Source organism: Perca fluviatilis, chromosome 20, assembly GCF_010015445.1.
Source record: "Perca fluviatilis chromosome 20, GENO_Pfluv_1.0, whole genome shotgun sequence".
In the NCBI taxonomy this organism is placed as follows: Eukaryota; Metazoa; Chordata; class Actinopteri; order Perciformes; family Percidae; genus Perca; species Perca fluviatilis.
The window spans coordinates 21,003,695-21,014,486 of NC_053131.1; the positions used below are offsets into that span (position 1 = coordinate 21,003,695).

The window sequence follows — 10,792 nt, forward strand, 5'->3', positions numbered from 1 at the left end:
TTTAGTTTGGTAAGTACACAAAAAGAGGAAATATAGTCAAATAAAAGGAAGCAAAAACACCATTCTTAAAATAAATATAGATATTTCCTGGTGAGCACAACAAATGATTTAGGGGGGAAAAGCATCTGTTTTTTCAAATGAAGTCCTTCAAATAAAACCTGAATGAAATGTGATCCATAATCAGAAACCCAGCAAAAGGCACATTGTAGAGACCATGTTCTCAAACGTGCAGTCCATCAGGATCCAGGTTGTGCTCGAAAAACATGTTTACTCAATCAACTTCCTGGTCTTGAAGAATCTTCTCAAATAGAAAGTTTGCCATGTGGCCAACGCAAGAAAACAGCCGACGGAGATGATGCTGAAGAGCAGAATTTGCATATTGGTGGATTCTGTTTGACAGGAAACAGCAGTTAAATAGTGATGTTTTTTTACACTTTAATCAAGGTGATAGTTTCAGGGCAAAACAGCTGCTGTGACATCACACATAGGGATTTGGCCAAAAGAGACAATGTAAACACAGAAAGAGCAGTGCAGGTGCAATTTTCTGCCCAAATGGTGATTTACTTAATCACTAAACATTTTTGCTCTATTAATTTACCATTTGTTTGTTGCATCTCTTCCCTTTCATTTCTTCAAGTGGATAAAGTCATCTGCAACGGACTGTGAAAGTCTGGATTAGAACAGTATTAACAGGGTCCCTCTTTGGAGTTCTTTGCTTCCAAGCCGTGCTCAATGTCAAGTTGAACCAGTTGGTCTGGGACCCACCCACTGCCTAATGACATATGTTATTTGACAGAAAATAGTTATTAGATTTTGGATCACCCCAATCATGTGTCTTTGGCCTCCATAGTCAACCACCAATCATTTATAAAGTGTTTGTCCATTTGAGTTGTAATATTCCTTCTCTCACTTATAATTAATTGAGAAAAGATTGCATTTCTTTCATATTATAAATTCTTTATTTTTTTTCCTCCAAAACCTCACTCACCCATTGGAGATCAGCTGTTGAAGCAAACGTCAAACTGGTCATGATTTTCTGTGGCGAATGAAAAGTTCCCTTTTGTGGCATTTTCCTGGGTATACAATTGTGTCATCAAAAGAATCCGTGATCTGAGGAAAGAGATAACAGAGGGGCTTTGGTACCATCTCTCAATGATCAACGCGGTGGGGCACTGGGCCTACTCGTGCCAATGAAGTAAAGCCGAATGATATTATATTATATATTATACAATATTATATTGATATCTTGATATAAGACTAGAAAAGTGTCACCCCGCCCCAGTGGTGTAGTCTACGTGATTCGCAGGTATAGGCAGTATACCCACTAAGAAAGCTCCATGATGTCCATTTACCCACCTAAAAATGCACATAACATTATACTTTCCATTATATTTTTTAATTGGCATCTGTGTTTTCCTTCGCATAGGCTGAATACAGGTATTTCCACTATATTGGTGCATTAAAGTGTATGAAAATGCAGAAAATTAAGTCTTTGACGCTCAAAATTCCCTTGGGGGAGTAGACCCAGACGCCCCACTTTGATACGTCCATTCTGGTCCATGTATTTATGTAGAACAGTATACCCGCTAAAATACATTAGACTACACCACTGCCCCGCCCCCCATTTAATACAAATTAAACACAATATGAGTATTTACAAGATTGTCTATACATTTTTTTTGTATTTATAATCTTGCATTTTTGACGTAAAAATACAAAGAAGTCTTTATTTGCCAAGACAGTCAGGTTTGCCATATGTTAGGCTACACCTTAAGTAAGTTCACGTACCTTCAAATGAGTTGTAGCCTAGTTTTGGGATGTTCGCTGACTTCGTAGTCGCCTGAGACCAACACATTGTTGTGTTATCCTGTAGACGTTTTCCGGCAGGTAGAATGTAATAGAAAACATCGGGTCTAAAAGGACAGCGATCAGCAGGACAACGCACAGCCGAGACATGCTGCTAGAGTGAAGGATGATGCTGCTCCTGTCAAACGCAGCTTCTCCCCCCCCCTCTCGTTCTCCTCCCTCTATAGTTCCGGGTCATTTCACGTGACCTCTCCTCATCACCACCTCCTCTTCACCTCATCCTCCCCAAGTAAACAATTCCGCATCAGTTCAGTTATGTCTGCTAGCAGCCCTCGATTCTTATCTTAGAAAAAGGCCGCCCCAAAGTGCTGAGTTTACCCAGAGCTCTGTCAGAAGTAAAAAATATGGGATATGTTCATATATGAAATGGGGAGAGGAATATATGCAAACTGAGAAAATATGTAAACTATAGTTGACATAGGCCTACTATATTTTTGAAATGATCGTGCAAAATGCGTCGCGTCGACCTTGCAATTAAATTAGCTTTTACATTAATAAACAAAATCCGTGGATGTTCGGCTATTATGTAGCCTACTCTTAATCGCTTAATGTCTTTTACTCTTGAATAAATGAATGCACCAGGACATCAAGTTTTTTTTCGCCCGGGAAATGGCTACATTATGTATGTGATTAAGTGTATTTATAAATAGGCTCACTCTCACCCCACGTTGCATTCATATGAAGCCGATATTTGTGAATGGGAGTGAAAATCGTGGCTTTCGTGCGGGGACGACGTTATTACCAGTTCTAAGAAATGTTGTAACATATTATTCATGGAGGAAATATAGAAGAGAAAAAAAAAAGCTTTTTTACCCCGAAATGTAGGCCTGTGTGGATGTCAGTCTGACCACCCTCCCCCCCCCCGCTGATGGTACAGTCTTGGTTCATTCATAAAATTCTAGCAGAGCATAAAAGGAGGGGCTTGCATTCAAGTCGTCCAGTTACCAGGTATATACCTGGAGGAAAAACCCGAGCCGCTCTGCCCAGCTGAAGGCCAGAGTCATATTTGTCATTGATCAGGACTTGTTTTTTTCCCTCGTGATTTATCCTAACAACCTGACGGCCTGACATGGATTCAATTCCCCCCACCTGCCGGACAGAGTCTCCTGTCGGGACACTCTTCCAGAAGACGCCAGAAGAGGCGAGCTCTCCAGCTTCCTCCTTAGAGAGTAATGCAAAGGTATGAATGGCTTTGTTGATCATACATTCAACACGCAGTCTAGGAGGCGCTCCTTTTACAAGCAGGTTAAACAATCCCTTTTTTAAGGTGTTCACAGACTAGATGTATTATTATTTTTTTTTATCTTCGTGGTGGGGGGAGGGGAGGTGGAACTGATTGATAGGATTTTAATTAACTGGGTGCGCGTAATTTTTAAACATAATTTTTGACACGTGTTATATAATGGGACCAGGAATGAATGAAGGCAGAAACGTGACAAATTAGCACCGTTGTTCGGGTTGTTATGATCCCGACGTCCTGGGACCAAATGTGAGCGTGTCGATGCAGCGGTTCATTGAGAAAAATAAATCCATCCAGGAGACTCCACAGCATCTCTGCGTCAGTGTTGACGTCAGAAACAATGATAAAGTCAAATATTGATCTGGAGAAGGCTATTTCTGGTTGGGTATATTTCACATCCAGGCTACCCTCTGTTTTAGACTCTAAACATGATTTGTAGGTTTTATTGATGATTGTCACCACAATAAGATCCACTTGAAACCAGCATGGGAATAGATTTATATATATATATAAAAAACTCTATTATATTCCTCATTGTCGATTTCCCCCCCCCCCTTTTTTTCTCCAGGAGCTCTGCCGAGACATGAGTGTTGAAGACGCTCCATTTGTTCCAACAGTCACTGCAATTTCCTCTACCCCAGATTTCCAGTGGATGGTCCAGCCTACGATTATTACATCTGTCTCCCCGTCTCTGGGTAGCAAGCAAGCCAATGAACCACAAAGCTCTCACCAGGCAACACCCAAAGTGGGCGGGAACAAGGGCAAAAATGCTGTCAGAAAGGGGAAAACAGAGCAGGTAGGTTAGCTCAGATGAAGTCTACCTGCCATTGGACAGAATAGTCAATAGTGTAAATTTACATATAAAGATCTGAATTCCTTGTGTGCAACAGTGCTATTATGCATGCTCCTCTGGTCCCGTATGCTGGCTGTGTGCCTTCCTTGCAGTCAATTTATATTCAGGTCACAGCAAGTCTGCAACAATGGTCTATTTTTAGACGCATTGCAGCGAAACATGGTTTTGCCATTCTTCAGAGGGGTGAACCGGCAATGGATGTAGCGGATTAGAGGATGAAATGGCTGGATTCTTCAAGGTAATAACTGAATTATTTCTTTCACATCCCAGCTGTCTCCAGAGGAGGAAGAGAAAAAGAGGATAAGGAGGGAGAGGAATAAAATGGCTGCAGCAAAGTGTCGCAACAGACGGAGGGAACTTACTGATACACTGCAAACTGTAAGTAAACAGTGACGCATGTACTCAGCTTTCATCAGCACACACTGTTTGTTTGTGTTTTCCAATGTGGATGATTCTGGATGTCGATCTATCTGAAGGAGACCGATAAGCTGGAGGAGGAAAAAGCAGCCCTGGAGACGGAAATAGCCAACCTCCTCAAAGAGAAAGAACGACTTGAATTTATCCTCGCCACACATAAACCGGGGTGCCAAATGTCAGAAGAGTTGGAGTCTATTTTCCAGGAGCCCACGGGGTCCCCGGGGCTACCGCTAAGTCCAGACGAGGACAGACTTCCAGAGGATGGCACACAGGAAGCTCCTTCGCTCCAGGAGATGGACATCCCCAGTGATCCGTCCACAGCCATCTCTGGGAACTCCAATATCTTGCTGTGTGCCAGTGCTGAAATCAACATCTGCGATCTTGAGTCCTCTCTGGACATTAAAGAGGGGCTGCTGGAAAATATGTTACCCAGTTTGGAGGAGAGAACCCCCATGGAGACAGCGCGATCCGTGCCTGACATAGATCTCAGCAGTTCTCTTGGGGTCTCGGACTGGGAGACCCTGTACAAGTCTGTTTCCAGCGACCTGGAGCCTCTCAGCACTCCTGTGGTGACCTCCACCCCCACCTGTAGCAGCTACCTGTCTGTGTTCACATTTGCGTGTCCCGAGCTAGACTCTCTCACAGAGGGACTGGACAGTCATAAAGGTGGAGGGGGCAAAACAGAATCTGTTGATCTCCTCAACTCTCCAACTCTCCTAGCCTTATAATGTACAGAGTGAAGGGATCCGTGTGATCTCTCTGGTTTTTCTGTTTGCAGGTTCCTGACTTTGAAATGACATGAACAACATATGCTGTAACACTTCAAGGAATACCTTCATGAAATGTCTTGTGTGTGTGTGACTAAGCAAACATATTAACTTTCTCCAGATGCATAGCCAACAGAGTGATGTAGCGAAAAGCATGGCTTTTTACAGGAGGGACTGAAGTAAGTTTTGATTTTAAAACGCATGCTGAGAAATTCCAAATAATTTTCAGAGCTTCTATATATCTGATCTGTTACTAGATCTAATATGTAATGTGGAATTTAATGTTTCAGTATGGTTTTGTGTTTTGGTGTCAATAGTGTATTGATTGCTGTAAATGTTGTATTTACATATTCATCCACGTTAAGTACCTACATACCTCAATGTCATCAACTGTGGTTTGACCTCATTGAAAGTTTTCCATGAAAACATCCAGTGCTATATGCTATATATCTTATCAAGATGTACCCTATGATTTATTTTTTTACCTTTACAGATTATGATTTATTTGTTAAATTTAAAAGTCAAAATGAGCATTGATTGCTTATCTATGCTGCTAAATAATTACAATAAATCAACATTCACAGTGGTGTTTGCAATCTGTCTTAAGAAATCTATTTCTATATCAAGGTCAAAATATTAAAATTATCAGCTTGCATGTTACATTTACATTTTATTCTATTAAATTCTAAGGTTATATTCATACAAAGGACCTTACAGTAGGCATATAATGTGCAAGGCAAAGTGTTCCAAAAAAATGGAATCACTGTGACCTCAGTATATCATAAAACCTACCGGTAGTTTAATAAAAAATAAATAAATAAATATATATATATAATTATTATTTTTCATATAGTCTCTTGGCATGTGTATTGGGCTGACTGTAGATGAGTGGTTCTACTGTATTTTCAGTGCAGGCCTCCATCTGAGCCATATTCTGTCGTTGCAGTATGCAGCCTCAGTGCTTCTTTATGGGAGGAGCGGTGCGACTTCCCCACTTCTGCTCCCACTATGTACTTTTTTACATCCCTTCTTACGTTTGGCTGGCATAGCCTAATTTCCGCATTCCCAAATCCTCCCAGATTGGGATCACGTTTTAAATCGGTCTGATGCAACGATTTCCACTTTTTAAAATCTACTCTCGACCCTCGGCTGACCAGAAGAAAGGACATTTGTTGCACCTGGGATCAAAGTCAGGTCGGTAAACAAAACTTCATAAGTCGAGAGCTGAATCAGTTTTTACATTACTAAACAGCTTATTGGCGCGCCACGCATATAGGTCCTAACGAGCATAGTTTGTGAGCAGGCAGCGAGAAGGTCTGTGATGTTTTGGGTTATATGGTGCTTTTCAGTGCAGTCGGAGTTTTACCTGGGATTTAGTTTGGTGTTCAAAGTAGACCTGACAACTTATTTAGCATGCTACAGAAAGATCGTTTTCTTTTGTTTGCATGCTCCTCTTACATGGAACCACGGCGTGCACAATTCAGAACAAAATGTTCTTAGTTAGAGCTGTCTATCCTTTACATTGGTGTTGTGCATTGGTTCCGAAAATGTGGATATCTAAAGTGAAATCCGCTGGAAATTAAAAGCTGTAACGTTTTATCACTGCAGCTCTCTGATGGGAAGACAAGGTTACGTAAGATAAATGCCGCACTGAAGAAAAACTTCCGCTTTCAAGTTGACCAATGGCTTTAGTGTGCACTCGCTGCAACACAATGCAGTCGACTTAAGATGACTACACATATACTAAACACATAAACTACTGATAATAACGTAAAGGTTCAACACACATAACTATAATGCAGTGTAATCAGTATGTTAATAGACTTCTTTGACCTTTTAGTGGTATACTAAAGTTACAATTATTAGAGTAGGTCAAATAGCTGTTTTAATCATACTCTTCACTGTAGACAATCATATATTGTATGGTCATTGATTCATATTGTAGCCTATGGTTTTTATGAAAACGTTTAAGAACTATGGTGTTAAGGTAGCTTTGTCTTTTGCTTTTGCTTGTGTTTTTGTGAGCATTTCAAACCAAATGTCTTATTACTTCAGTTTAACTTGCACCACTTTTAAGACAAATTTGCCTATCGTGCCATAAGCGTGGCCTACAGAGTTCCACTTTGTCTTTTTGACCTGTAGTTTGGGGATGTGTGAAAACTGAAAGTTATTTCCCACGTGCGATTCTCATGTTCTATCTAGTTAGTAGATGCATATTTATTGGCATACACTCCTTCCTTAAAATTCCCATACATTTGTCTTCACAGATAATAACAGTCTGCTTTATGTAGTGGTATGTATATCAGATATTGCCTGTTTATTCCTGTAGTGTGGGCTACATGTCTCTGAGTAATTGACCTTAGATAGTAGTTTTTGGCTCCATCATGTGGCTTGGAAATCCGCTGAGTTGTTATAGTAATTTCCTGTCTTTGGCTGGTTTGCTCTCACACACCTCTCTCATTGTCTTTGGATATTTTTAAATGTTCGCCTTCAGCATTTTCAAATTGGGGCATTTGCCAGTGTGCAAAACATAGTGAAAAACGGTTCTGCGCAAAACATGAGTAAACTGTTTCAACTTAAATTTTTCACGTGGCTAAACCTACCAAACAAGTTAAATTTGGGTTCATACTTTACCACATTATACTGAATTTTGGCAGCCACATTTTACTCCCCTGACATCAAGTCTCCATAAGGAGGAAACCACGGCTAACAGATATTTCTTGGGAACGGCTCCTTGAAATAAAAGGGGAAACTGCCTACGTCTGCTTTGTACCCTGTTCATCTCTCTTTTGATCTCTGGGGATTAAATAGGTTACATTCTTGCCAAGATCCCTGTAAATGGTTGTATATTCATTCCAGAAAAATAACTAAAATAATAAAATGGCCTAATGAGAGCAGCCTCAGCATCCGGCTCCTATAACAGACCAGCAATTCATCACAGTAAGGCCAGTCTGACTGCTAGAAAGGAGCAGTGCACCTCAGGCAAATGCTTTCTTGAAGCTCTTACTTACATGTGTATTTGCTGCTAATTTGTTATTGAGAATTTTTTTTCTAACCTCATACCATAAAGTATGTACTATAACAAGCAGAGCAGACAGAGTTTTATGTGTTTTTCATTGATCTGGTTTGGTTGCCGGCTAAGTTATGTCTTCCATTTTCTCCTCTTTTCTCCTCCTCTTTAGCTGTGGTCACGACCGAGTCTGACGCGATGCCAGGACAAATCCCAGATCCCTCTGTGACAGCAGGCTCCCTGCCCAGCCTGGGCCCACTGGCTGGGATCTCAGCCACCACCCTGACTGACAAGCTCAAATTTAGGGACTTCCAGGAGTTCGGTACAATGCTGTCACCTCTGCACTTCCTGGACAGTCTGGGGAAGAGGCCCCTAGTGATCAAAGCAGAGGTATAGGAAACATTGAGGAGCTGATAACTAGATCATGAACATCATAAACAGTACATTTTGGAGTTTTTACTCAGTTTGCATGCTTGCTTCTAATCTGATGTTTGAACATTAACGTAATTAATGGAATGGGATTATAAAGGAGAGATGCAACAAACCAAATGCAGTATTTCAAACGTATCATACAGATTATATCTTAACTATGTGTAAAATGTGCCTTATATATCATAAACAGGTTTGTCTGAAGTGAAAGCACATTGGCACTTACATTGTTGTCATATCTTAATCAACAGGTCCACCTAGTGGACATAGTGAGACATGATACTGTTGTATCACTTCAAGAAAAAAAATGCTCTCATACATAATAGTCTACTTCATTAAACATGCATGCTGTGACTGAGACAGATCAACATACATGCAAAGTAAATAGAACATAAAAACACTTAGTTCTTTATTTAGCATTTGTTTGGTTATTGATAATGGTATTAAAGAAGGCACGGTCAAAGCATACTTCTATTATAGTCAAATGAAGATGTAATATAAAGAAGGCGAGATGATATTTTTTACTCATTTCAGCATCATTTTGTACTGAAACATGAAGAGTCTCCCAATGTGCAGCAGGTCCGTCACAACTTAGCCTCAAACCTTTTTACCTGCACTGCTGTTTAGAGAGATGAAGAGGACGACAGGAGGAAACGAAGGCGAGAGAAAAACAAAGTGGCTGCAGCTCGATGTCGAAACAAAAAGAAAGAGAGAACAGATTATCTACAAAAGGTGAGACACACCTAGTTAATCACTTTGTCATTATTTTCAGACGCTCACATATATATCTTATTGCCAAAACAACATTGTCTCCATCTTTGCCTCCTTTTCTCTCCACCCTCTCAAAGGAATCAGAGAGACTAGAGATGTTAAACTCTGACCTTAAAGCCCAGATTGAGGAGCTGAAGCTGGAACGACAGCAACTGATCCTCATGCTTAACCGACACCGCCCCACCTGTATTGTCAGGACGGACAGCATCAAAACCCCGGAGAGCGAGGCCAACCCTCTGCTGCAGCAACTGGAGGCCAAGTGAAGGTGCGACGACTTTCTACAGTTTACAGTTGAGAAGAAACAGCCAGCTAGCAGCATTTAGCTTTGGGCCTCAGCCGCAGATGAGATCCAGCCGAGTCCTCCCACCTTATCTCACAGAGCGTTACGCCATAAACTGTGGATGTTTATGGATTACATCGGACACTGCTTTGGCGGTTAAATCAAAGTTCTTCTTGTTTGTCTCTTTCTTTCCCATTTATTTGTAGTTGTGGTCATCAGACTCCAGCCACTATCAGTATGAAGTTAAACAAAAAACACAACACAGCTATTGGCACATTACTTTACATAAAGTTGTTTGTTTTATGGTGGATTTGTACTATATTCTTCCTTAGCTTTAGCCTTCGCTTCATTTCCAGCAGCTAAAATTGGATTTTTCCGCTATCGAAAACATCAGTGTTTAATATCAGCTCATTAATTTGGTGATTTAGAAATGAACAACTTTTATTTGCTGATTACTTTACTGATCTTAGGAATTTGAAATGAAATGCATCTAGAAGAGGGCAAATAGGTAGGCTTATTAGACACATTTAGTTTGATTTGCTTATTCAATAAAAAAAAAATATTATGCAAGTACTTACATCCGCAGACAGTCAGAAGCCTTTTTACTATAATAACCTTCATGAGTCATGATCATTTTTGTTTTTTCATACATTTGGTGGCAGAGCGGTTGATGCTCTTTCTTATTCTTATGTTTTGGCGCAGGCGTCATGTATGCACATATATTATATATATGGACTTTTTATGTTGTGCTTTATTTTCTGTTACCATATTGTTACTACCAATGTTTTTTTATACTTTTGTATATTATGTTATATAAGCATATAAGCTATCACAAAATCTCATTTGTATTTCCTTAAGAAATAAATGTTTAGTTTGTTTTCTTACTGGAATTTCGTCCAAAAAAATTGAAAATGTGTCAATCATGTATTATATTTGGGGTAAAATTTTGAGGACCAATATTTCTGCTAAATGGTGCCATCTGGTGGCCAATAGCAGCACAACCTGATCAACCCTGTGTGTCTGCAGTTTGTATTGGTTTCCACACATTTGTTATAGTTTTATGCAGGAACTTCTGAACTATTTAAACTTGATTAACTATTCAAACCTATTGTACCTGTCCAGCATCCCACTGTGTGTGAGGTTCCAGGGATCCCAAGGT

The 10,792-nt window shown here is 40.2% G+C and overlaps 2 protein-coding genes and 1 pseudogene across 3 annotated transcripts; 2 read left to right on the top strand and 1 right to left on the bottom strand.

The window, feature by feature from the left end:
- Positions 1-29: 29 nt before the first annotated feature.
- On the bottom strand, positions 30-2,013 carry LOC120548929 (annotated as a pseudogene).
- fosaa (v-fos FBJ murine osteosarcoma viral oncogene homolog Aa) lies at positions 1,976-5,739 on the top strand. The gene is made up of 4 exons (XM_039786120.1): positions 1,976-3,046; positions 3,675-3,902; positions 4,230-4,337; positions 4,436-5,739. The coding sequence occupies exons 1-4, from the start codon at positions 2,936-2,938 to the stop codon at positions 5,102-5,104; spliced, it is 1,116 nt and encodes a 371-aa protein (XP_039642054.1). The 5' UTR covers positions 1,976-2,935; the 3' UTR covers positions 5,105-5,739.
- A 360-nt stretch (positions 5,740-6,099) lies between these two features.
- Positions 6,100-10,639, top strand: jdp2a (Jun dimerization protein 2a). 2 transcript variants are annotated; one of them, XM_039786112.1, is made up of 4 exons: positions 6,100-6,337; positions 8,326-8,543; positions 9,210-9,314; positions 9,431-10,639. In XM_039786112.1, exons 1-4 carry the CDS (start codon positions 6,250-6,252, stop codon positions 9,614-9,616), a joined length of 597 nt encoding a protein of 198 aa, XP_039642046.1. In that variant the 5' UTR covers positions 6,100-6,249; the 3' UTR covers positions 9,617-10,639. The 2 variants fall into 2 exon arrangements, with proteins under 2 accessions (XP_039642046.1, XP_039642047.1); XM_039786113.1 differs by lacking the exon at positions 6,100-6,337 and adding an exon at positions 6,373-6,457.
- The last annotated feature ends 153 nt before the right edge of the window (positions 10,640-10,792 follow it).

What these genes read in the sequence shown, in the direction of transcription:
- fosaa (XM_039786120.1), top strand. Translation starts at nt 2,936, where the DNA reads ATGGATTCAATTCCCCCCACCTGCCGGACAGAGTCTCCTGTCGGGACA. An exon ending in CCTTAGAGAGTAATGCAAAG is followed by an intron (nt 3,047 to 3,674) that starts GTATGAATGGCT and finishes TTTTTTCTCCAG; the next exon opens with GAGCTCTGCCGAGACATGAG. An exon ending in TTACTGATACACTGCAAACT is followed by an intron (nt 4,338 to 4,435) that starts GTAAGTAAACAG and finishes ATCTATCTGAAG; the next exon opens with GAGACCGATAAGCTGGAGGA.
- jdp2a (XM_039786112.1), top strand. Translation starts at nt 6,250, where the DNA reads ATGCAACGATTTCCACTTTTTAAAATCTACTCTCGACCCTCGGCTGAC. An exon ending in GCACCTGGGATCAAAGTCAG is followed by an intron (nt 6,338 to 8,325) that starts GTCGGTAAACAA and finishes CCTCCTCTTTAG; the next exon opens with CTGTGGTCACGACCGAGTCT. An exon ending in CCCTAGTGATCAAAGCAGAG is followed by an intron (nt 8,544 to 9,209) that starts GTATAGGAAACA and finishes ACTGCTGTTTAG; the next exon opens with AGAGATGAAGAGGACGACAG.